Source organism: Aspergillus undulatus, assembly GCF_047715775.1.
Source record: "Aspergillus undulatus strain CBS 261.88 unplaced genomic scaffold BDV17scaffold_60, whole genome shotgun sequence".
Classification (NCBI taxonomy): domain Eukaryota; kingdom Fungi; phylum Ascomycota; class Eurotiomycetes; order Eurotiales; family Aspergillaceae; genus Aspergillus; species Aspergillus undulatus.
This window is the reverse complement of record NW_027396664.1, coordinates 71,922-94,402: the sequence shown is the minus strand read 5'-3', so window position 1 is coordinate 94,402 and position 22,481 is coordinate 71,922. Positions and strand designations below refer to the sequence as shown.

General features: G+C 50.6%; 8 protein-coding genes across 8 annotated transcripts; 4 read left to right on the top strand and 4 right to left on the bottom strand.

Annotated features, from left to right (window-relative positions):
- Positions 1-1,037: 1,037 nt before the first annotated feature.
- Positions 1,038-3,352, top strand: BDV17DRAFT_198611 (siderophore iron transporter mirB). The gene is made up of 4 exons (XM_073755233.1): positions 1,038-1,390; positions 1,439-1,709; positions 1,763-2,108; positions 2,156-3,352. The coding sequence occupies exons 1-4, from the start codon at positions 1,134-1,136 to the stop codon at positions 3,085-3,087; spliced, it is 1,806 nt and encodes a 601-aa protein (XP_073611807.1). The 5' UTR covers positions 1,038-1,133; the 3' UTR covers positions 3,088-3,352.
- A 753-nt stretch (positions 3,353-4,105) lies between these two features.
- BDV17DRAFT_294917 (uncharacterized protein) lies at positions 4,106-6,233 on the bottom strand (the record flags this gene model as incomplete). Its single annotated transcript, XM_073762951.1, has 3 exons — positions 4,106-4,757; positions 4,817-6,089; positions 6,155-6,233. 3 exons carry the CDS (start codon positions 6,231-6,233, stop codon positions 4,106-4,108), a joined length of 2,004 nt encoding a protein of 667 aa, XP_073611806.1.
- Positions 6,234-7,806: 1,573 nt separating this feature from the next.
- Positions 7,807-9,640, bottom strand: BDV17DRAFT_198575 (amino acid/polyamine transporter I). Its single transcript, XM_073755232.1, has 4 exons — positions 9,322-9,640; positions 8,749-9,266; positions 8,524-8,685; positions 7,807-8,476 (listed from the first exon to the last, which is right to left on the bottom strand). Exons 1-4 carry the CDS (start codon positions 9,626-9,628, stop codon positions 7,886-7,888), a joined length of 1,578 nt encoding a protein of 525 aa, XP_073611805.1. The 5' UTR covers positions 9,629-9,640; the 3' UTR covers positions 7,807-7,885.
- A 412-nt stretch (positions 9,641-10,052) lies between these two features.
- On the bottom strand, positions 10,053-11,029 carry BDV17DRAFT_294915 (alpha/beta hydrolase; the record flags this gene model as incomplete). Its single annotated transcript, XM_073762950.1, has 2 exons — positions 10,053-10,815; positions 10,872-11,029. 2 exons carry the CDS (start codon positions 11,027-11,029, stop codon positions 10,053-10,055), a joined length of 921 nt encoding a protein of 306 aa, XP_073611804.1.
- A 581-nt stretch (positions 11,030-11,610) lies between these two features.
- On the top strand, positions 11,611-11,895 carry BDV17DRAFT_273126 (uncharacterized protein). Its single transcript, XM_073758994.1, has one exon. It carries the CDS (start codon positions 11,632-11,634, stop codon positions 11,821-11,823), a length of 192 nt encoding a protein of 63 aa, XP_073611803.1. The 5' UTR covers positions 11,611-11,631; the 3' UTR covers positions 11,824-11,895.
- A 288-nt stretch (positions 11,896-12,183) lies between these two features.
- BDV17DRAFT_294914 (uncharacterized protein) lies at positions 12,184-12,752 on the top strand (the record flags this gene model as incomplete). The annotated part of the gene is made up of 3 exons (XM_073762949.1): positions 12,184-12,395; positions 12,448-12,565; positions 12,621-12,752. 3 exons carry the CDS (start codon positions 12,184-12,186, stop codon positions 12,750-12,752), a joined length of 462 nt encoding a protein of 153 aa, XP_073611802.1.
- A 2,043-nt stretch (positions 12,753-14,795) lies between these two features.
- Positions 14,796-16,054, top strand: BDV17DRAFT_294913 (putative extracellular cysteine-rich protein; the record flags this gene model as incomplete). Its single annotated transcript, XM_073762948.1, has 6 exons — positions 14,796-14,912; positions 14,965-15,168; positions 15,239-15,526; positions 15,580-15,699; positions 15,779-15,925; positions 16,004-16,054. 6 exons carry the CDS (start codon positions 14,796-14,798, stop codon positions 16,052-16,054), a joined length of 927 nt encoding a protein of 308 aa, XP_073611801.1.
- A 1,090-nt stretch (positions 16,055-17,144) lies between these two features.
- BDV17DRAFT_284289 (uncharacterized protein) lies at positions 17,145-21,399 on the bottom strand (the record flags this gene model as incomplete). The annotated part of the gene is made up of 8 exons (XM_073760510.1): positions 17,145-17,176; positions 17,682-18,821; positions 18,884-19,305; positions 19,376-19,636; positions 19,700-19,802; positions 19,891-20,841; positions 20,914-21,050; positions 21,083-21,399. 8 exons carry the CDS (start codon positions 21,397-21,399, stop codon positions 17,145-17,147), a joined length of 3,363 nt encoding a protein of 1,120 aa, XP_073611800.1.
- Positions 21,400-22,481: the final 1,082 nt, after the last annotated feature.

Sequence of the window (22,481 nt, the reverse complement as noted above, 5' to 3'; positions counted from 1 at the left end):
TTCGCTGCTTGCCATCAGCCGATCGCCGACCAGCAGGAGCCGTGAAGACCGGACACACATTCTTTCCCTCGTCAACTGACTCAGACCTGGTCCGATTCCGGATGAGAATACAAAACAGGTCAGACAATCAAATGGACCTTGGCGCCAAGGGGTCCGGGATCAGATTAGATGCTGATAACGGGCTGAGCGACTGGATTCGCTTGGGGCAGAGCCAATATCATCGACTCTTTGGCTCTTGGCCGCACCATGGCGCTCTTGGCCAGGGTTAGTGCGGGACCGACATGCCGACATGCCTGATGTGGCCGGTCAATGGTTACCTGCCCACCCTGCTCCACAATGCAGTTCCGTTGAAGTCAAAAAAAAAATTGCGAGAACACCGCGAAAGCAATGCACGATCTCACTGATCGCAATGATCTCAGGGACAGCGATCCAGGGTGCTCGGAAACGCAATCTTGCGCGCGTGGGGCCAACTAAGTGCTAGAGACGAACGGGCCATCGACGGCGTACGCACATCGATGCGGGATTTCCCGGCATATCCAGGGTGACTGGGTCAACCTCTTGAAGGTAGACGAGAACACGCTAGTATAGCGGCCCACCTGTTGAAACACCTGACCGTGCTTGCTTCTTCCCGCCGTCCATGCGGCACAGCTCGCTTCTGGTGGCAGCTGTTCTGGACCGTAGGATTACGAGAAAAAAAAGAACATAGTTTTCCCCCAAGAACGTGCTAAGAACCGGCGTTGAGGGTCCTTGCATGCGCATGGCTTTCAATGAACCAGTCAGCCCTCGCTCTACAGCTCTACCTTCTCTCCCCACTGGACGCCCACGTTGTCGTTAGGCGATATCTCGGATCTAATCAATCAATAAATCAACCAAGCGGATCTCGGTTCGCCTCTCGTCCGTGGTCTGACCCGAGCCTGGGCTGTCATGTTGCGCCTTGCTAAGTGGCCAGTTGCGATGCCCAGAACAGCCGGTGTCGGGGGCTATCGCGGCCGCGTAAAATTACTGCGTTCAGTGCTGGCTCGAGCTCTCAGATAAAAGCTCGTCGCTCGCCCGGTGTTGTCTCTGTTTTGTGATCTGTCTGTTGTTGTTCTCGACTTCTCCTACGTCGATCTAGGATCAGCACTGCAGCAGCGATGGCGATCGGTTCTAAGCTCCACCTGCTCGGAAGGAGCAAAGTGAATCAGCCTCAAGAGGTCCAGGTCTCGCCTGCTCGAGATATTGAGACTCCTGTCACTGAGAAAGTGCCTGCCGCAAACGACAAGGAAACTGCCGTCAACGACGTCAGCAGCGATGAAGCTCACCCCTCCGACAACGCGCAGAGTGGTGTGCAGAAGATCCAGGCCGTTACTTTGGTCTGGTCTAAGTGGTCGCTAATTGCTGTTCTTTGCCTGTATGTTCTTATCTCACTCTGAACTGCGGACAATTGCTAATAGATCAGTCTGTGGCTCGTTACCCTGGCCAATGGATTCAGAACAGCTATTCTTTACAGCTTGACGCCCTACGCCACCAGCAGTTTCAACAGTCACTCGCTCTTGACCGTCATAGGCATTGTTTCCAGCGCCATGGTTTCCGCCCTGTATATTCCAGTCGCCAAGGTGGTGGACGTTTGGGGTCGTGCTGAAGGATGGCTGGTCATGGTTGGCTTTTCGACTTTGGGCTTGATCTTGATGGCAGCGTCCAAGAACCTCGAAACATACTGTGCAGCGGATGTACGAACATTGCAATCCCTCACAGCGGTTGACCAGCACGCTGACTGTCATAGATATTTTACTCCGTCGGGTTCAACGGAATGAACTACATCCTCTGTGTCCTCGCAGCTGATATCACCAACCTGCGGAATCGTGGTATCGCGTTCGCCTTCACTTCCTCTCCATACATGATCACTGCTTTCGCCGGCTCAAAGGCTTCCGAGAAGTTCCTTCTCAACGTCAGCTGGCGATGGGGCTTTGGCGCATTCGCCATCATTTTCCCTTGCGTCGCATCGCCCGTCTACTTCGTCCTGAGGGTCGGTCTCAACAGGGCCGAGAAGCAGGGCATCATCACTCCTCGCAAGCGCAGTGGTCGTACTTTGGTCGAGAACGTCAAGCACTACTTCTTCGCCTTTGATAGTGAGTACCCCCCTCTGCCCGTTTCGTAATCATACTAATCGCACCAGTTCCCGGTGTCATTCTCCTCGCCGGTGGTCTCACCGTCTTTCTCCTTCCATTTACCCTCGCAGCGAGCGCCCCCAATGGCTGGCAAACAGACTACATCATCGCGATGATTGTCACCGGCTTCGTTGTCATGGTTCTATTTGTTCTCTACCAAGCCTACTGGGCCCCGATGCCGTTCTTGAAATACGAATTCCTGACCGACCGTACTGTCATCGGCGCTTGCCTGATTGACTTTACATACCAAGCCTCCTACTACTGCTGGAACAGCTACTTTAACTCCTTCCTGCAAGTCGTGAGCAACCTTGAAGTCGCGGAAGCCGGATACGTCGGATCAACCTTCCAGGTCGTCTCCGGCGTGCTGCTATTCATGGTTGGTTTCGCCATTCGCAAGACAGGCTACTTCCGCTGGATGCTCTTCATCGCTGTACCCCTCTACATCTTCGCCCAAGGGCTTATGATCCACTTCCGTCAACCAAACCAGTACATTGGATACATCGTTATGTGCGAAATCTTCATCTCGATCGGCGGCTCCATATTCACGCTTATCCAGCAGCTCGCGGTCCTAGTAGCCGTTGACCACCAGCATGTCGCTGCCGCATTTGCGGTCCTGTTCATCTCCGGTGGTATTGGCGGTGCCGTCGGGAATGCGATTTCAGGCGCTATCTGGACCAATACGTTCTACCCTGCTTTGCTGCGCAATCTCCCTGAGTCGGCTCTTCCCCAGGCAGCCACGATCTATGCTCAGTTGACCGCGCAGTTGTCGTACCCTGTTAACTCTCCTGAGCGCATTGCGATTCAGAAGAGCTATGGATATGCGCAGACAAGAATGTTGGCTGCAGGCACAGGGATCATGGCGCTTAGCTTCATTTGGATGATCATGATTAAGAACTATAACGTGAAGAACATGAGCCAGACGAAGGGTATGGTCTTTTAGGTCGGGTGTTGTCTGGGTTCATTGGCTTTCGCATACAAATGGAGAAGGATCGATATATGTGGTTGGTGGTGCTGGAAATGGAGATGAGCAATCTGCTGAAGGTGGCGATCTGAAGCCAGACGATCTTTTCTGTCGTCTTGACTCTTGCTCGGGGAAAATCTAATATGGCTCTGTGCCATCTATTATCTCTACTTAATTATACCAATTAATGTTTTCATGATAATAAAAGCGCATCGCGGGCGCGAGCCGTCCGTTTTTGAAGATTTGCATATAGCTTTTCACACCTACTACATCCATAGTGCCAGTTCCTATCCATCTGAGCCTCGCTAAGCATATAAACCTATATCCAGTGTGTTGGCAGCCAACACACGACGACCTCGGAGTCTATATGGTACTGTGGCCTCTGGGCCTCAATGAACGCCCCGACCCATACAAAGGCCGACCTCAGCCAGGAAGATAGCAGGCCAAGAATGCCTAGCCTCAACCCTCACAAGAAGAATCCCTTATCAGATCAGATTAGATCATTTTCATGAATTGCGATCCCACTACATCCGCAATGCCCAGCAGCCCAGCCGCGATTTCCCGCCCCGGAGTCAGAGCCAAGCCAATTCTCTGGGCAGTGCGAACTGGGCACTTATGTAGTGGGCCTTGGGTGTGCGGCATTCTGCTGAATTCCCTGAATTTCGGGCTATTTGCCGCTCGAATGTGAGACTCCACGTTGCGGACTTTGGGCCAATTTCGAGTCGGGTCTGGTACTTGGGTTGGGTTGGGTTGTCAGACGCTCGCTCGATATAATGATGGAATGTGGCGCTATGAGGATAAATTGGTGAAGCTGGTAGGATCGATCGTAGTTTGAGAAGTGCGCGCCGTGATAAATAAATACAGTTATATTAAATATGATACCAGCATATGATCAGATGTGTCGTGGCTGTTAGTGTATATTTAGACCGCCCGCAAAGCTGCCTGTAAACAGTGCGCCATTCTCGCACTGCAGCGGGTGCCAGCATACCAGGGCTATCTACCTCCTCCTCCTCCTCCAAACAAACCAATACCCACCACCCCCAAACACCAATAACACCAGTACACCCCGACTGCCCAAGATCGCAGCGACAAGCTCCCAAGCAAGCGCCTTGAAAATCCACCACGGGATCGGCTGCTCAGCATCCCAGGTACAAAGCTGCAAAGGGATCACAGGACCCACATACACCTGCTCCGGGTGGTATATAGCCAGCGGCCACAACTCCTCTAGGCGCGCGGACTGCGTCTCCAGGAGCGCGTATAGGTCGCCCCAGATTAGGCTGCCCGTTATGCGCATTGCACCGGTGTATCCGGGCGATTCGTCGGGGCGGGAGGGGCCTTCTTGGGCGGAGTAGTTTGGGTCGATGGCGAGGAGGAAGGGGTGTCTTGTGCGGGCACGGCTGTGGTCATGGTCGTGCTCATTCTTGGTCTCTTGGTTCACTGTTGTCTCTGTCTTGTTGGCTGTGTTAGGTGTCTCAATTCTTTTTTTAGTGTTGGTGTCTGTGTAGGAGTTGAAAGAGGCAGAGTCGATGACGAGGAAGGCGTTTTTCTGGAGGTCCATAGGTAGATCGCTTTTGCTCTTGCTTGTGTCGATTGCCTCGTTTTCGTCGTTCTCCTCCTCGTCGTCCGGGTTGAAGTTTTTGTTGAAGTGCCTGGAATCATGTAAGCTGAAGGCTCTTTCCTCATTCTTTGAGAGGGTAAGGAGACATACTCTTTCGCTGCTTCGATATCATCCTCGACAAGCCCAAGTTCCTGGCCGTCTATCCAGTGAAGTTTCAGGAAGGGTTTGATGGCATCGCTGCCTGTTTGGCCATCTCCCCAGTCGGACATGTGCTCCTCGAGCTTTCGGACAAAGCCCCCCCATTCAGGCTCGGACTGTGCGTAGGTCAGACGATAGATGACTAGACCAGAATCCTTCGGCATGTTCTCGTCCTCTTCATTATCCATAGAGCTTAAGAGACGAGTAATCCATGGCTCTTGTATTTCCGAGTCCCAGTCGTCCCCACGGAGCTCCTTTCTCACCTTTATTTGAGCCTCAATTTGCTCCATAGCCGATTCGTGATAGGACTCCCGGGAAGTTTTCTCTGACGTTTTATGTTCTTGACCAATGTCTTTGAAGATGTTCTGAAACGAGATTTGATGGCTGTAGCTCTTAACACGCTGAGAGTAGGCTTTACCTCGCTCGGTGACGTTGGCCGAGTACAATCGGTACGGATCGGTTTCCGTTCTATCAGGGGGTGTATATTCCTTGTAGCCTTCCATGGGCATCATGATCGTGTAATCTGCGCGGATCGAAATCTCCAGCAGCATGTGCAATGCATTGGTAAGCCTCCACTGCTCTGCATCCGGGTAAGCCCATTCAATCACGGGCTCATAAGTTAACAGATCCTCTAGGATTGGGGCCCGCAGAGCATCAACATGCCGGGTTACCCATTGATGCGCGCGATTTGTCATGACCTTGTAATGTGAGGCCATGTAGGCAGTCCAAAGACTGGCAAGGCTGATGGGATCCGTCCCGTTCTTCGCTCTCTGGGCATTAATCTGACGATCGAGCTCTTCCCAATGAGCGTAAATCAAGTTGAATGTCTCACGCAAACTTTCTTGCACTTCACGGCCATTGAGGTACTCAAAGACCGCAACAACTGCTGAGAGATGCTGGCAAGCCTGGTCGAAGTTTTCCTCAAGGTGCAGTCCTTCTTCCTCCCACCGCTGATCGCTCATCGGCGTGACGCCCTCCCAGAGCCGGGACTTGAGAGAGTGAATGTTTTTCCCGACCATGGTGAGCCGGCTGCTGTCTTTGTCTGAACCGATCGTGACCATGATCTTGCCCATGGTGGTGTCATCAGACTCAGAGCCGTAAAAGAAGGGAACTTCTTCTTCGAGAAGCTTGCCGAATTCCGACGGTCTTGTGCCATCTGGAAGCTTTTGCCAGAAGGTAAATTCGTTAAAGTGCACTACCGTCTGAGGCTCCAGGATACGATCGACTGAATATATTGTGGTTAGCTGATATCTCCTTGTATAACACATAGCCAAGGCATCGTGAACCTACTGATCGGCAGGAAGTACTGAGCCTGGACGTGGGACTCGGTGATGGGGCTGCCGTCAGCCAGCAGGTGGTTGTACGCCATTGCACACCTCCTCCTGTCCCTGGTCTTGTCAGGAACGAGATTGTTGTCAGAAAGAAAAATCGGTTTGGGCTTTTGCAGAGTCAAAAATGAACAGGGGCGAAAGAGGCGCTCAATCTCTCAATCTCTTAGCCTTGGTACGTTAGGCCAGAGGAGGTCTAGCCCGATCTTTGCCTCCAAAAATAGCAAGGCTAAGCCTGAGGGGGCTAGTGCCAAAAGAACCTAGACTGGTCTCTATTGTCGGGCTCCTTCCTATAGATCATGGATGCACTTGCAGTCGTTGCCTCTGTACTGTTATGGAGGCGAAGGGGAGATGCAACATCATGCCCGACCATGGATGCGTCAAGACATCGAGTCTTCCAACGTCATCTCCTGATCATCAATATCATTCTCACCCCCCATCAACCTCCTCGTTCCTACAGATCCATCATTGCAGGAAAGCTGGTTGAAAGACACTATCGCCACTATTCTTCTGTACTCGATACAGAAGTATCTTAAGTACGATTAGATCCATTGAATGAGACACCAAGCATTTGGCACATACAGGCAGGGAGAGTACAAAGCAACACCGTATCTCCGAAGCATGGAAAGGCAATAGCGCAGGCATTAAAGCAACAAACGCGTGGACTGGAATCATGAAGAAGTACTGTTATCCTTTTCCTCAACGTTGACTCCATTGCCAAATCATTCCGCGCCAGGTATCAGCAGCAGAGCCTGATCAGAACCGAACCTTGCACCCGGAGGACACCTTCGCAACCCTGGTCGTCATCTCCAGAACAAGCCCCTCACCTTCTCACCACCACGCTTCAGTTCACTAAACTGACAACATATTACGATCCATGCCACATTTTCAGATACCAGAGGTAGCCATCAGAGCGGAGTTCGCAAAATGCATCCTATGCCTCTTTGCCTGTGTCGAGATCTCGGATGAATGTTTTTCGAGGGGGTGCGTTGGCAGTGCGAGTAGAACTGCGCTAGCCAGGGGCGGTTGGGGACGTGGATGTATGTCCATGTCATCTTGATACCCAGCGGTAGTGTGGTGGTTCAATGGTCGTGTCGGGTACGTAGGTAGTAGACTGTGGGCTAGGAGGAGTACGGGAGGAGGGAAGGAGGTAGTAGAGCTGGAGACCGAGAAACACCAGGACAGAGGGAATTTAGATCGTGAGATTTAGCAGAATTGATCGAGCAAAATTTACGCAGCGCGATCTTGTTGGATGGGTCTGTGCTGCTATTCCTTTTGTAATGATGATGATGATGATTGCAAGATTGGCTTGTTGGTATGCTGTATAAGGCGCGGTGGTGTGTAGATCTGTGGAGCTGGCTGTGCTGCCGAGGGAGTCGCGGTCGATCATGGTTCACGCGCCAGCTCGTCGGAATCTGTGACGCAGTCTGCCATGTTTGTTTGTTTCTATTTTGTTGGTTCTATCATTGGGATCATGAGACGGGGGTTTTCTTGCTGTATTTTGTATCGTCGTGTACTTTGTATCGTCGAGAGTAGCGTTGACATTGCGCGTCGACTCGGAGCCCGAACCTGTGCCCTCTCAAAAAGATATGAAGGTGGCTAAATTACACAACACCATCCGCTCATGAAGATCATAAAAAGTGCGCGAATCTCTATCGTGCTCGCCATTACGCATGGCTGTCCAGCAACACAGCTAGCAACCACGGCCGCTCCGAGCTGACCACCACCTCCTTGCATAGTAGAACACCAATCCCAGTCCCCAAACGGCAATGAGTATGATTGCCTGAAACGGCGCAAAAACCGCGCCTCGAGCGACCACGAATCCGCTTACCAGGGTAAACACAATCGGTATTAATATAATCGGCTTATACGGGCGATGAAGTTTCGGCTCCCGGAACCGCAAGATGATAGCACCAACCATCGTCAGGAAGAAGAAGCTATACTCTCCCAAGCCATTGAATGTGACGAGTGCGCGGAAATTGCCGAAGATAATGTAGAGGGTTGAGCAGAGTGTTGAGAGTATGAGGGCGTTGAGTGGGGCGTCAGAGTCGGACTTTGCAGACGAGTCGTTTGACCCAGCCTCTGTCTCTGACTGGGATTCAGAGCGGAAGCCGATGTATCCAACCTGTCCTAGGAACCGAGGGAACCAGTTCTTGTTGGATGCCGAGACGATCATGCGGCTTCCGACGAACGCACTCCCTAGCAGAGAGCCTGCGACAACCAGACAGATCAGAACAGCGGCAATAAGTCCGACGCCGGGGCCGAGGAGGTGGGTGAATGCGGTCTTCATATGTCAGCTTTGAGGCGGTTAGTTTCGTTGGCGGTACTTACCACGGCGACACTGTCAGTTGTGGAGACCACATCCCATGGGAGTAGAATGTAGTACGCCGTGTTCACAGCGATAAACCCGACGACGATGACCGGTATCGCGGTGTTGATGGCTAGCGGAAGTTGGCGAGCGGGCGCTGACAGTTCAGCGGTGATATAGATTGCCTTTTCTTGTCAGCCGGTTGTCTGATATATATATATATATATATATATTTCAGCTGAATGTACCTTATCCCATCCAGAGTACGCCCACAGCGCCCCGTACAAAGCAGCCGAGTAGTGTCCCAGCATCTCCCAGCCATGCAACTTACTCCAGTCAATTTCCTCTCCATCCGGTCCAATACTAGTCCTGTATCCAAACCACGACTTCGACCACCAATCCTGCGATGTCTTCTCCGTATCCGTGCCGTTACTGGCAAGGTGATGCAGCACGACCCCAATCCCCGCAACAACCGTTGCAACAATCGCCGTGAATTTAGCCGTCACGAAGAACCTGTTCAGTCGGTTCGTAGCCTTCGTGCTAATCCCGTTCGCCATACTGAATGCAATCAAGACAAGTACAGAGAGTAACTTATGCAGCGCGCCCTGTGTCCGGTTATTCTCGCCAATAGCGGAATAGACGCTCTCCACAAAGACGATGCTCATGATGGCCAGCGAGGCCGGGATCACAGCGACGATGAACGTCCATGCAGCCAGGAACCCGAAGACATCGCCGTAGATGTACTGTAGATATGGCTGCACGCCACCTGTTACGGCCTCAGTGAGCTTCAACACCAGTACTGGAACTAGTAGTCAACTAACCTTCCCCTTGAATGGCCGTGCCAAGCTCAGCCATCGTAGCAGCCCCCGTCCAAGCCAAAACACCCCCGACCAGCCAAACAATCAGTGCAAACCCAGGCGACGGAACATTTGTATCGATTGATCCCGGCGAAGTAAAGATGCCGCTCCCAATGACGATGCTGATGATGATGCTGAACGCCTCGGCGGTACCGAGGTTGCGCTTGAAGGAGGTCCGTAGTTCGGTGACGGGTGGCGCCTCCTCGACGGTGCCGTATTCTGACTGTCTGTTCTCGCCGAGGAGAGGCGCGGTATCCCTGCCGTCTGCCATCGTGGGTTCAGCGTTGTTGGTTGATTGTTGTGAGGGATTGCGAGGAAGCTGAGCTGGAGGTGGGACTGTTTTATCGCCGAAACAGTTCCCCACATCGCGTAATTCGGAGCAGGATGGCGAATACACCAATACTAGCCGTATTATTCACCGCTTAATGCCGACTATATCCGTCCCCTGTCCAGTGTCAAAGATTGATGGTATGTATATATCAAAGAGATGCTAAGGTAAATTCAAATATCAACAAGGCTGGGGTGCTCTGTAGTAGGTTCGCTATCTTGTTGATGGCTAGGTGCCTAATTCGCTCGACCATCCTTGCCACATTTAGTCTTAGGTCCCCTATCACGCCGAAAATATAAATCATTGTGGTCGATCCTCTGAAACGAGTTTTCTATTCAGTATCTGTTCTAGCACTGAAGGCAAATATTTATTCCTCCCTCCTCGGCAGAGGCCACTCCTCAAAGAAAGTCGTCAACCCCCTACTCATCGAACAAGCCATAACAGTCCCATGGTCCTCACCCGCATACTCACTAAAGCTCACACTATGCAACCTCGTACACCCACGAATCAAATCCATCAAACTGAGGACGTTATTGCGCATATTCAAAATCGCCGCGGTACGCTTCCTCTCCTCCCATTTATCCTCAGGCTCATCATTCCACTGCGGCGGATCCTGCTCAAGCCCACCAAGGTACATCATCAGCGTCGGCAACTTCTTCTCCCCGCTCGCGTACGCATTATCCTCTTTAATATCCTCAATAAACCGTTTCGCCTCAGCAAGAATACACTTCTCATTCCACCAAATACTCGGCGAACTCGCAATATACGCATCAAACATATCCGGTCTCGTGAAGAGCGCATGCAGCGAAAGTAACCCGCCATACGAGTGTCCGTACAACGCCTCCCTGGAAATCGAAACGTTCGGGAACCGAGCTTTCACGGCCGGTCGGACGGACTCGTTAATAAAGTCAAGCAGGACATCGGCGCCACCGTAGCCCTCCAGCGGCTTCCTGGGTGTCGGGATTGTGAGATCCAAGTTGCGACGCACGCGGTGGTATACCTTGCCTGTGCCTGCGAGCGGGTACCCGATCGCGACGACGATGCCGCCGCCCGCATAGTGCGATTCTGCGGAGCGGCGCCAGAGGGCTTCGGTTGCGCTTAGGAAGAAAGCGTTGCCGTCGACGATGTAGCTGTATTCAGTCATTAATATTCCCCCTTCTCGCTCGTTGAAAGGGTAGAAACGCACATAATAGGAAGATGATTCCGCTCTGTGTCAGGATCACGCTTATTCCAGTGAAGTGGCCAGCAGACCTGAATGAGATATTGCTCGCCGCGGGCGTTGTTGAGGTAGAACTGCTCCGAGTTCGGAAGGGTAATGGCGGCGGGGGTGTCTGTTTGGGTCATTCTGGGCGTGGTGGTTGAGAATGGTCGAAATCCACGGAGGCGCGAGAATTGTGTTCGTGAGAGAGGCGAGCCGAGTTGAAGTGAGAATATCCAAGGTCGGGAGGAGAGAAGGCGCATGCCGGGGAGGAGGGAAAGTTTCGAGATGTCGGGTGTTGAGTGTTGACAGGAGCTGGAGCTCAGAATTATCAGATGGAATCCCGACGGAGCCGGCGTCGGATGTTTCTTATCTGATCCACTGTAATCTTACCACCCGGTAACGCTCAGTACCGCTCTTACGTACTGGGGCCTTTTTAGTAACCAGCCTGCTGCAAGACAACGATGAAAGCACTAATACTACATCTAGGACAAATATGGCTGTTTCGTCGCTGTCTCTCTTCGCTTGAGAATAACAGTCCGACTAGTAACATGAACTGACCAAGTGAGTACAGCATCAAATTGCAGTTGGTCCAACTACTGGGGATGCAGCACGGTCGTGATCTCAAAACCTACCCTCTTTGACGGCGAGGCCTTCCTTCCCGACTGCGTGGATATTGTTTTCGACGCCGGTGTAATCCATTCAGTCCTTCCTACAGGGTTAGGATCGAACGTCTCGCTGCCGTAAGATGCTCGCCTCATCAATGTCCGTGAAAAGCATGTCACACCCGGCCTGGTCGACATGCACTCACCATCTGGAACTCCCATTCCCATCTCTGTCGGCAACCAGCGATGCAAATGAGCGGCCATTGCTGGGCCCCAATGCACCCTTCGTTCGGGCGCTGGACGGGTTCACGCCTACTGATCCCGCAAAACGCTGATGGCGTCTGGCGTGCGTCACGACGTCGCTCAACTTGCCTGGCTCGGCGAATATTGTCGGTGGTCACGCGCACCCCGTCAAAAATCTGCCACTCCCTGGACAAGCTGGGGAACCCGTCATCGAGGAGTTGTTGTTGGAGTATGGGATCCCCAAATCAGAGAGACAGCGGTATCTGAAGATAGCTTGCTGTGAGAATCCGAGACGAGTATATGGTCATACGAGACTCGGTCTTGCGTGGCTTCTGCAAGAGAAATTGGCCGAGGCAAAGGCGCTACAGAGAGAACAAGAGTCCTGGTGCCGGTCGGCATTTGAGGTTGAGGGAAGTAGTAGAGTGATCCAAGGCCGAGAGATATCGAGGTTCATGTCGAGGGAAGGGCGGCGTCCCGATCCATTCGAGCTGGAAGCATTCGTCGCTCTTCTGCGCGGCGAGGTCAATCTTAATGTTCACTGCTACACGCTTAAGGACCTAGAGAGGATACTCTCCGTCCTGCATGAGTTCGGTATTCATCCTAATGCATTCCGCCATGCTCTCGAGGCATGGCAGGTACCGGAGCTGCTGAAGCACCCGGAAGAGTACGTAAAACCTGTCGAATACGATAAAATGCTAGCTGACTGAAATGAGCAGGAACATCACGATAGCGAAATTTGCAGATCACGCCCTGTTCAAGGCTGAAGCGTATGGAGCGAATCTGCGAACTCCAAAAATACTGAGCGACCACGGTTTGAAGATTGCATTGAACTCGGTATGTCATCACAATCGCTTCTTTGTATTGATTAATTCACTGATAAAATGGTTAGGACCACACTGGAGAAAGCAATTACGCCAAGTTCCTCCTCGATCAAGGCTCCATATCCCACTCGTTCGGCCCCCCAGCCGACAAAGCTCACAGCGGTACCACCTCAACCAGTCAATATCAGAATCTTGTCTAATTTAAGATTCGCGAAGTTCTAGCTTGCCTGCTTCGTTGTGTCCAGGTTTTCTCCTAATCATTGGGAGAACCCCCGCTTCCAACCTCCCAAGAAATTATCTTGGGGACGCCTGCCGAAGTAATCCAGTACAACGTAGCCTATCGTGCCAAGGTACTCTGTGCCCGTCATCCTGGACCTATTAGAGTGATAAATGCATGGGATACGAACCTCAGCCTTGGAGGACATGGTCTCCATCACTCTCGCTCGCAAGTGAATTCTCGTTACCATTCATGGCAAATGTTTTCGGCGAACATACCACGGTTGGTCGCCCAAGAGACAATAAACAGGCAATGAAAGTCAACTTCAACTCAGCTGCATATGACAGGGAGTTGCTCGGCCGCTCCTCAAGTGTCGGACGTTATGAAAAGGAAAGAGCGATCCGTGCTGGGATTCGGCCTACTTTGCAGATATCGAATTGCAGGCTTCTGGATGTTGCCCGCTCTGCAGTTGACATCCTTCCCTACGTCAAAATTGGGAATTTATTCCAATCGTCAAAAGTCTGTCAGCGAGAAGAAAGACGCGTGGAAATCCCGTCTGACCACGGTCGTTGTGCCGCTGCACACCATTACCACTTTCCTTCCAAAGGCTTCCCAAAAAGCCGCGGTCCAGCGGTACCTTGTCCGATTTCTGCGCAGAAGCAATGACCTCAGCGCAGTTACTGTGGGCTGCTCGTATTCGACATGTTTCAGAGTGCGGCAGCCAATGCATGGGGATCGGCCCTTTGAAACGAACTGCTCCCTTTGACCCTTCAATAGGCAAGATCTTCGCTCTACCTCACTCTTTCAACCTCATGGCCTGGCAGTCCTAGTTCCAGGGCCTCCAACTGTCGCACGCTTATTCCTTTTTTTGTCGGCATTTCGCGCAAGAACAATGAGAAAACCAGAAACCTGGAAGCCAAGCGGATCGTCGTGGTCAGAACGCGATGCATCGCTTCTTGGCTGTTTTGGCAGGCCGTTGTTTGCCAGCTTGCAGGATCGTAACCCTGCAAACCCATGATGAAACCATTTGAGTGCAGATTAAATAGTTGGACTTGATATTTGGGCCTCGGGTGTTGGGCACAGCCCTTTGATCCTTGTTATTGAAGACAGCCCTATGAGAGGCGCCCGAGATCGGTGCCGCAATGATGACCTCGTACAGGCCGGGGAACCGTTTCAGCTGCCGATTCCCTCATTACCTTGTTCAGGCGGCCAAACGCTTGGCAAATGATGTCTCAGTCTCATGGAAAGCGTCTTGAGTTGCAAACCGTCTTGGTGACGACAATTGACGCCGCCTCGTGTCCCTTCCTTCCATCCCGTATACCGCGGTGTCTACCCGCTTCATCGTTCTGGCCTGATATTGCGCGAGAATCCGGGGAAATGCAGAGCTAGAAGACTAAAATAATCCTCACGAGCCCCAAGCCCAGGAATCCTGTCGAAACGAGTCTCGTGGCTGGCTTGGCTCGTAAGCGGATTCGCTGTGCGGGTCGGCTTGCTTACATTGGGAGATCTCACTGGTGGAGAAGAGTATGGCTGATACTGAAAAATAAGGCCTCTTATGACGCGTTTCCTGGGTAAGACCTGAATAGGAGCGGAGCGGAATGCCTGAACCACTGTGCCAATCGAAGTCGGATTTGGTAGGGCGTGATGCTCTCCTTGAGGCCTGGATTCGGGTCTATAAGCCTCGCTGTGGGCGGAAGTGGGTTCTAAATATTCATAGGTTCATGGACTTATAGATGGTGGGTGACATTCTTCAGCTCGCGATCGAATGTGTTCATTCACTCTGACGGCCAAGTGGAAAGCATGCAAGGGGACAACGGGGAAGACGGGGAAGACGGTTTCTATAAAGCTCTGACAATGCCCATTCTCATGGCCCCATCCTCTCATCTTCTTCAACAGACCTCTGGTTTCCTCTTTCCCTTCCAACTCCCCCCTTGAGCGTCATCTACTGTTTTCCCTCGATCCCTCAAGTTCTAGCCCCAATTCATTGGGTCCCTTCTCAATACACTCCACACATCACACCGTCGCCATGGTCCGCCTGTCTATTCTTGCCCTGACCACCTCTGTGGCTTTGGCTCTAGCCTTGCCACAAAACTCCTGCACTACCGTCTGTCGGCCCGAGAAGCCTGAGTGCCCAGAAGGCGAGGTAAGTCTTCTTTCAAGTCCCTCTCTTGCTGCATGAAGCTAATCACATATAGATCGCTGGCGGAAATGAGGTGTGTCTGATAAACAACACCCCCAGTCTTCCTCATGACGTACAAGCATTCGGTATTAACCAGACTCAGAGCTGTTGGGGCTGCTGCCAGCCCATTACTCTTGACACCAAGGCGGGAGCTTGCATCGCTGTCTGCCGCCCCGAGAAACCCGAATGTCCTGTCGACGAGGCACCCACCGGAAGTGAGGTACGTTCTGTCAACACCCCATCTCACCTCCAACTGGAAAAAAAAAAGATCTAAAGTCAGATCCCGATAGGGCTGCTGGGGCTGCTGCGAGCCGATCCCCAAGGTTAGTTCTCCCCCAGTAGCGAACTCCACCGTAGCTGAGGGCCACATCTGCACACTGGAATGCAAGCTCGAGAAGCCCGAATGCCCTGCCGGGGAAGCGCCCACTGGTGGAAAAGGCTGCTGGGGATGCTGCCAGCCGATTGCAAGCATGAACGCCAACACAAACACCGAGGAAAAGCGCCAGGGTGTATGCACCACTGAGTGTCGCCCTGAGAAGCCCGAGTGTCCTGTCGGCGAGGCACCCACTGGTCAAGAGGTATATCATCCATATTCCTGACATCTGTGTCAAGCTTCACTAACTCCACTCAGGGCTGCTGGGGCTGCTGCGAGCCCATAGTCATAACCGACGAGCTCGAGACCCCTTCTGGCAACGACGACTTGTGCCTTGGTGTCTGTCAGACTGAGAAGCCTGAGTGCCCTGCTGGGGAGGTACACTTGCCCTAGTTCTTCCCTCGCCTCATCGGATGCTTTTACTTTGTGAAGACTAACCTAGAAATTTCTCATCTAGGCCCCAGCCGGTAATGAGGAGTGCTGGGGTTGCTGCAAACCCATCATAAACACCAACACGACCGCAACCGCCGAAGACACTCAAGGACGCCAGGACGTCTGCACAACTGTCTGTCGTCCCGAGAAGCCGGAGTGTCCTGCTGGCGAGGTAAGTTCTTATCTGTAGCGCCTTATTCAACATTGACATTTCTGAATCGTTGACTAATGGATCACCTCAATGGTATAGGCTCCGACTGGTCAGGAGGGATGCTGGGGCTGCTGCGAGCCAGTTAACTAGATTAAATTGTCCAAAGACCAACCCAACACGGTAGGTCTGAAGGATGCCGAGGGTGCTCGAGTCCGTTGTTGTTGTTGTTTAGACGAGCCTGAGCTGGTCCTTTAACTGTTCCGATTATGGGCATCGCGTCTTCTTATTTGACAAAATCTTCCTTCAATATGGGTTGATCCCAGTCCTTCCTCGACGTATTGTGCCGTTTCCTTATCGAAAAATTTATCTCATTCTTTTTTTTTTCCGAAGCTCAACCTCTAGGGTACTAAGTAGGTAGCCTTGATAAAATGGTATCGTAGTCATCCATTATACAATATAAAGCGAGGACCTGTGAATTCCCTGTTGTAGTTAGTTTTGCTTCCTTCGGGATAGCCGCCTAATACGCTGCATTATTATCACTGCCCGCTAGCCGAGCATATAAGAACGATCTTATCGATTTTAACCCTCTCTCCTCTTAATTCTTCTTTTTCCTTAACCCGCCCCCTGGCAGGAACTCAGGATACCGCCATTGCTAATGGATTATGGGACTAGGATAGTGATCCTGGTGGTAAAACCCGACAGGTGCTACTGCACTCGGGCCCTCCCAACAAAACACCGAATGATACCTAGCAGACCTACCTGGTCCGAACAAGGCCCAACGGGAAGCGATTAAATGACAGGAGCAGGAGGAGGATCTACTGTTTAACACCCCGCATTTGTTGGAAGAAACAGATTACCAGGAGAGACCATCTAGGTGGGGGGTTACAGTCACATTCCACGTCTACGAGCGAGGAAGATAGAGAAAGACAGACATGGTGTCTGTGAGTTCTGATCACATCGCTGAGGCGCAGACCATCATCGAGTATATACGCGGGACCACAACCAGATTGTGCGTTTCTATGTAGTTGACTACACTTTCGACTACGCAAAGTCACCGTTGATAATAGTAATATATAATTGGAGTCTTCTAGTATATATAAGCTTTTATTTATTTCTCCCTATATAAATACTAGTACCAGTATATAATACCTGAGTGTTGACTTGTAGCTTTACGTGGAACTTAGGATTAGTAGCTATATAACGAAACCAAGCAAGATATAATATATAGTTAGCTTTAGCTTTATTTTTCTGCTAGCAGGATATAAACAAATACTAATGCATATATATATATATATTTCCCTTTTATCCCTTTAGGCCTCCGTAGTAATCACGCGGGGATATTGGGTAACAACCACGGGGATCACGACCTTGGGGTAGTGCAAACTACGCGAAAGTGTGTAATTAAGTCTAGCGGGTCTGGCCGGAACGGGCTCTCGAATTTAGTACTTTCGGCCGGCTCAGCACTATTCTTGCCATGGCCGTTGAAATAATGGTTACATGAGTCAAGGATAAGGATCAAGATCTAACACAGTAGATGATAGAACTTTTGCAATTATCACCTCCCCGGTTTCCTTTTTTTTTTTTATCTTGGACGAGGTAGTTATGGGATTGCCAAATCATTCGTTTCCGCTTGTATGCTTGGGCCAGTGTCTGTAGCATGATCTGACGATGATTCGCGGGGGGGGGTTGAGGCGTTGCTGCCTGAGTTCAATAAGATCATCCAAACTGGCACCGATCCATTGATGGATTTCCTTTGCACCTCGTTCCTTTTTAATACGTTCCATATCATGTGACGCGCCATTTAGTATGAGAAGTCGCATGAGCAAGGCCGCGTCCTTAGTGGCCTTCTTTGCTGCTGCGTGCAGCGCCGTCATTCCTGTTCCTTGACGCACTTGCCCACCATACATTCGGTTGACCCATGGGTAATCGACCGGTGCCCCATACGATAGTAGCTGTTTCGCTAGAGAAAACGTACAGCTTGACTTTGCTATTCGCACCAGAATGACTCCCAGCATCTCTGGTTGAATGTATTCTCTGAACCTCTCCAGGGTGTGTTGCAACCTAGTTTCCTTCAAAACACTACCCTTGATGTCAGTGAAAACCTGTTGCTTGAAGATTTCATTGATCAAGTAAACATCGACATCGGAACGGCGTGGAAAAAACGAATCCGCGCGATTCGACCTTGGTTGAGGCTTTGGTGGCTCTTTTAACCTGCTGAGGATGTATCCTTCCCACTTCCGATATATCCCCTCGGACTTCACGCTCAGAATGACCTTCATCAGACTGGTAGAATCGAATGGTTCGGCCCTCACAATAGCCCACTCGGCACACTCAGCATTTTCACTCCTTACCGCTGCCTTTACGAGCCGCAGTGGCACATACATCTCGTTGAGCGGGGCTAGAAGTTTTGTTATGGCTAGGGAGCCCTGTTCGGCTGCAGTAATCCTGGCAGAAGCAACCACTTCTGGCTTTAGCTTTTGCCCGCCCGGTGAGTTTATCAGGCGTTGTACGTTTTCGACGTCACTTTCCATTATGAGCGTAAACAGGAGAGGCTGGACATCCTCTGGTTTCAAGTTCGATAGGTCGTCTGCACTAAATTTTGGAGTATGGAATTGAGCTAAATGCTCGTTGCATCGTCTCTGCACGTTAAATCCTAGAGTATAATAAATGCAGTTCGGCACTGGGCACTTGATGGGCCGCTCATGGTTTGTGATATGGGCGTCTCGTTCCTGTCTTGTCACAAATCCCTGGCGACTGTATGTGCAGAACAGATATGTGCATTTGAATAGCCATGGGCCGTAGTGGGTCTGCATTGTCTGAGCGATACTATCATCGGTTACCAGAGCCTCGTAGTGATGCTGAAGCCGGACTAGCATCTTCGAGGTGATCAGAGGATCAAAGTTGACCCAAGATTCACCTACAACAGGTCCTGTCATAAGCTATAATTCCTGCTTCTTCGCGAAGGGGTCCGACACTTACTGTTGTTCCTGTTCCACCCTCGCCGTTTCTCTGCAAGGTGGAATTGGAAAGTCTGACGGGCGACTTCATATGCCTTTGAATAGTGCTTCTTATAAAAGCTATTTGTATACGGCGGGTCCCGATCATCGACTATGACCTGGAATTCATGATTTGAATACCGCTGGGTCAAGCAGTCCAGCAATCTGCCAACGAGATATGACTCCGGGCGAATACTATTCACAAGTTGGAGTAGTGTAGGCAAATAAAAGTGTGCATATTGAAGGAGTCGGTATTTACCGCACATAGTATCAACCAAAATTTGATCGTCCTCAAGGTCCGGGTCTAGTAAATCCGAGGCAAGGTAAGCTAGAAATGCCCCTGTTAAGTCTCGTGCAGCTTCTCGCTTGTCGATATAGTTGGCAATCTGGCGGCTGAAGATGTAACTGATGTCGACGTTAATCGACGATTTCCCGTCACGCAGGGGCATGAAGGAACTGGAGGACGCAAACTTACTCTTGGACGGTAAAATGGACAAACTGCAATTTGCCATCGATAATCTCAATAAGAGGACCACATATGGAAAGAAACTCCTGCGTGGCAAGATCTGACGATATCCAAGCGGTGCGCTTGGGGTCGGTGTCAATTAATAACGCTTGTTCCATTTCGAAGATAGTCATGGGTATAGGGGCACATCCAATCCAGCCTAGGATTTTTCTGCTCTTTTCTCGACGGCGAGGGTCCAGCTTATTGATTCTCTGAAAGATGCGCTGATAACTGGTTCCATGTTCAGGCTAATTATTTGACTTTCAGACGAATGGTGATTGGATAGAGACTCACGCATCATTCAAATCGTTCGGCATCGCTTTGAGCTCACGTCGAATTTCATCGATACTGATCTCATCCACGCTGTCGAGAACAATTCGTGCAAAGAGGAACATGCCTGAAATGCTGATGTAAGTTTTATTTTTTTATTTATTTTTAGATAAAATGCGCACTGGGGTTATGCGAGGTAGGGGTTGGGGACTCACCATCTGCCTTTGCCGATAAAGGGGACAGAAGCTCATGCAGCTCGAGCCTAGTTTGGGTGTCAAACCTCCGGTTGCTTATCCAGCCATCGGACCTGGTGTTGATGTAAGTTTGGATGCTGCCAGAATTCCTCTTATTCACCTGGATGCGTGCCGCCTTCTGGTCAAGTGCTCTGGAGATGTCGGCCTCGGATCGACTACAGATAAGAAGGCGTAGGTCATTGCATGCTTTCGTGAGCTCGTCCAAACGTTGTAATACAATTTGTCGTTCAGAGCGATCCATTTCATCCAGGCCATCAATAACGCAATATGTAGGCCCAGCTGCCCGAAGCCAGGTCTTGAACAGGTCCAAGACATATCCCGTGTTTCCGCGTATTTCGCGTTCTGTTGCTTCATTCAATACGGACTGGAAGTCGGTGTCGTCCTCTGCCGCTTGGAAAACAAACGACTGGAGCACAGAGAGGGCTGTCTGATTGGCATTATTCGCGTAAGTGAGGAAGATAAATAGGGTTTGCTTTTTTTGGTGTTGCCGTAGGTGGTCAATCACCGCGCCGCAGAGGTATTTTTTCCCTGCCCCCGGGATGCCTTGTATCCAGAGCCATACGATAGGTTGATTGGCATTTTTCGAGTCCCCCCGCCACTCACAGAAGGTGCTATCGCCAAACAGCCAATTTTCGCACCCCGGAACAGACCTGTTGCGAATCCAGTCTAGCCGGTCGTCGTACAGATCAACGGAGATGCGGTCACGCAGACTGAAGAATTTCTGTCTCTGCTGAAACATATTCGTTTCATCAAAATGAGCAATAGACCGTATACGGTTTTCATGAGCTTCTTTGATGTCGAGTAGCGTCACTTCTTCCCTTAGAAGGGCCGAGTGTTGCTTGAGGTTGTCTACCACGACGTTGAGTTTCTGGAGATGGTTGTCCCATAAAGCATCAAGCATTTGTTTCCAGCCTTTTATTTTCGGGGTTAGCGCACAGTTATCATTTTTTGCCCGTCTGTGACCGTCTAAAAAGGTGTACCTACGCGGTTTGCGAAAGAAGTCAAAGTTGACGCGGTAAAAATCCAGGATATCTTCGTAGAACAACGCCATCAAGGCCTTAACGGTATCGCTCGCCCCGAAAGTTCCACTCATCACCTCAACATGTGTAAGGCGTGTCCAACTTCGACTATGATAAGCACGACCTTATCTAACGCACTTGCCATTTGACTTGACCATTGCAAGAGGAGTTTCAGAGGGCCCCATATCAAAGCTAGGATCTCTGGCTTAACTTGCATAAAAGTTCCAATTACATCCGAGTACATCGAAAGACGGTCTAGGAAAGGCTTGATTTTTGCGAGATGCCGACCTTTCCCCGCGGCTTCCTCTTGTAACTTCATTGTCGTTTTGCATACCTCCTCAATTGTGGTGGTCGCTAATATCTGCTTATAAATATTCGGGTCCTTGAGTTTGGTCCGGAATGACCGCTGAGCCTGGGCAAAAGCTTCTTGGACAGGGTCGACGGTCGCCATACTGGACAGAAGATGGTTGAAGGTTTCGAAACCGCTAGGTGTGCGGTTGCGTGATAAGTTCAGGGGCTCAGCTCAGTATAGAACGAACACCTGTCAACTACGGAGGCTGTCGACCGTACGACCTGCCTATTTAGGATATCGGATTGACGACCTTTGATCACCGAGGTTTATGCAGAATTGTTCTGCTATTTCCACGGTTCAAAAGTTATGTCTCTATTATCTGTGTATTTAAACCACCGAGCTAGAATGAGAAATCAGACCTTCATTCTTTGATCTTATTAGAGGTTGATATCGAGTAATTTACACCTAGACTGACGCTCATAGAGGCTCATTAGAACAAAACCGCAGAAACAAAATTTCGTGTATTTACAACGAGGTCTACGCACATGTAACATGGTTAAATTCCCAGTAAAGAGTCTTCTGAATTCCAATGTTTTGAGTTCAACCGCTTGTTCAAATTTCAAAGCTTTTTAGAAATTGCAACATTAACATTCAAATAATTATAATGTTGTATGGTGATTATTGCATCCTGATCTGGCAATCCCAACTTTCTCATCTTTCGGGGGCAGAATACTACCGTTTACATAAACTTTTGTTTCTACGGTTTTATTCCAATGGGCCTCCGTAGTTAACCAACTGCGCACAGTGGCTGCTGCGCCATAACTTAGCTTCTGGTGATCAAGCCGCCTCCTATTCCGTCCCGGCCATTTATTAACGAATAAGCTGGCGTCTTCGAAACAGAGGTGTGAACAGTTTAGAACCTTCTGCGACGGGTTATACCACCTTTTGTCTCCGCAGGCAGGTAACCATGGTTGTACCTGGAAAGCGCGGGTTTCCCCCTGGGAAGGAACGGCCCGCGCCGAAAAAAATCAAGAATGACTTGTCGGATGAGACGGGCTTACAGCATTCTATCAACGGCCTCTATATTGACCTCACAAATAACAATGATTCCCTAACCTCAGACTCTGCGATTCGCCCAAAAGCCCAGGCCCCTGCAACGGTCACGAAGTCGAGAGCGCCCCTGGCAACTGCTCCCTCCGTTGGCGAATATGACACGTGCTTTGGATTAGTAATCACCGCAA

Excerpts from the sequence above, each read along its gene's own strand:
- BDV17DRAFT_198611 (XM_073755233.1), top strand. The coding sequence starts at position 1,134 with ATGGCGATCGGTTCTAAGCTCCACCTGCTCGGAAGGAGCAAAGTGAAT. Across the intron at positions 1,391-1,438 it reads CTAATTGCTGTTCTTTGCCT|TCTGTGGCTCGTTACCCTGG; the intron begins GTATGTTCTTAT and ends CTAATAGATCAG. Across the intron at positions 2,109-2,155 it reads CTACTTCTTCGCCTTTGATA|TTCCCGGTGTCATTCTCCTC; the intron begins GTGAGTACCCCC and ends TAATCGCACCAG.
- BDV17DRAFT_198575 (XM_073755232.1), bottom strand. The coding sequence starts at position 9,628 with ATGGCAGACGGCAGGGATACCGCGCCTCTCCTCGGCGAGAACAGACAG. Across the intron at positions 9,267-9,321 it reads CACGGCCATTCAAGGGGAAG|GTGGCGTGCAGCCATATCTA; the intron begins GTTAGTTGACTA and ends AGGCCGTAACAG. Across the intron at positions 8,686-8,748 it reads CGTACTCTGGATGGGATAAG|GCAATCTATATCACCGCTGA; the intron begins GTACATTCAGCT and ends TGACAAGAAAAG.
- BDV17DRAFT_273126 (XM_073758994.1), top strand. The coding sequence starts at position 11,632 with ATGCTCGCCTCATCAATGTCCGTGAAAAGCATGTCACACCCGGCCTGG.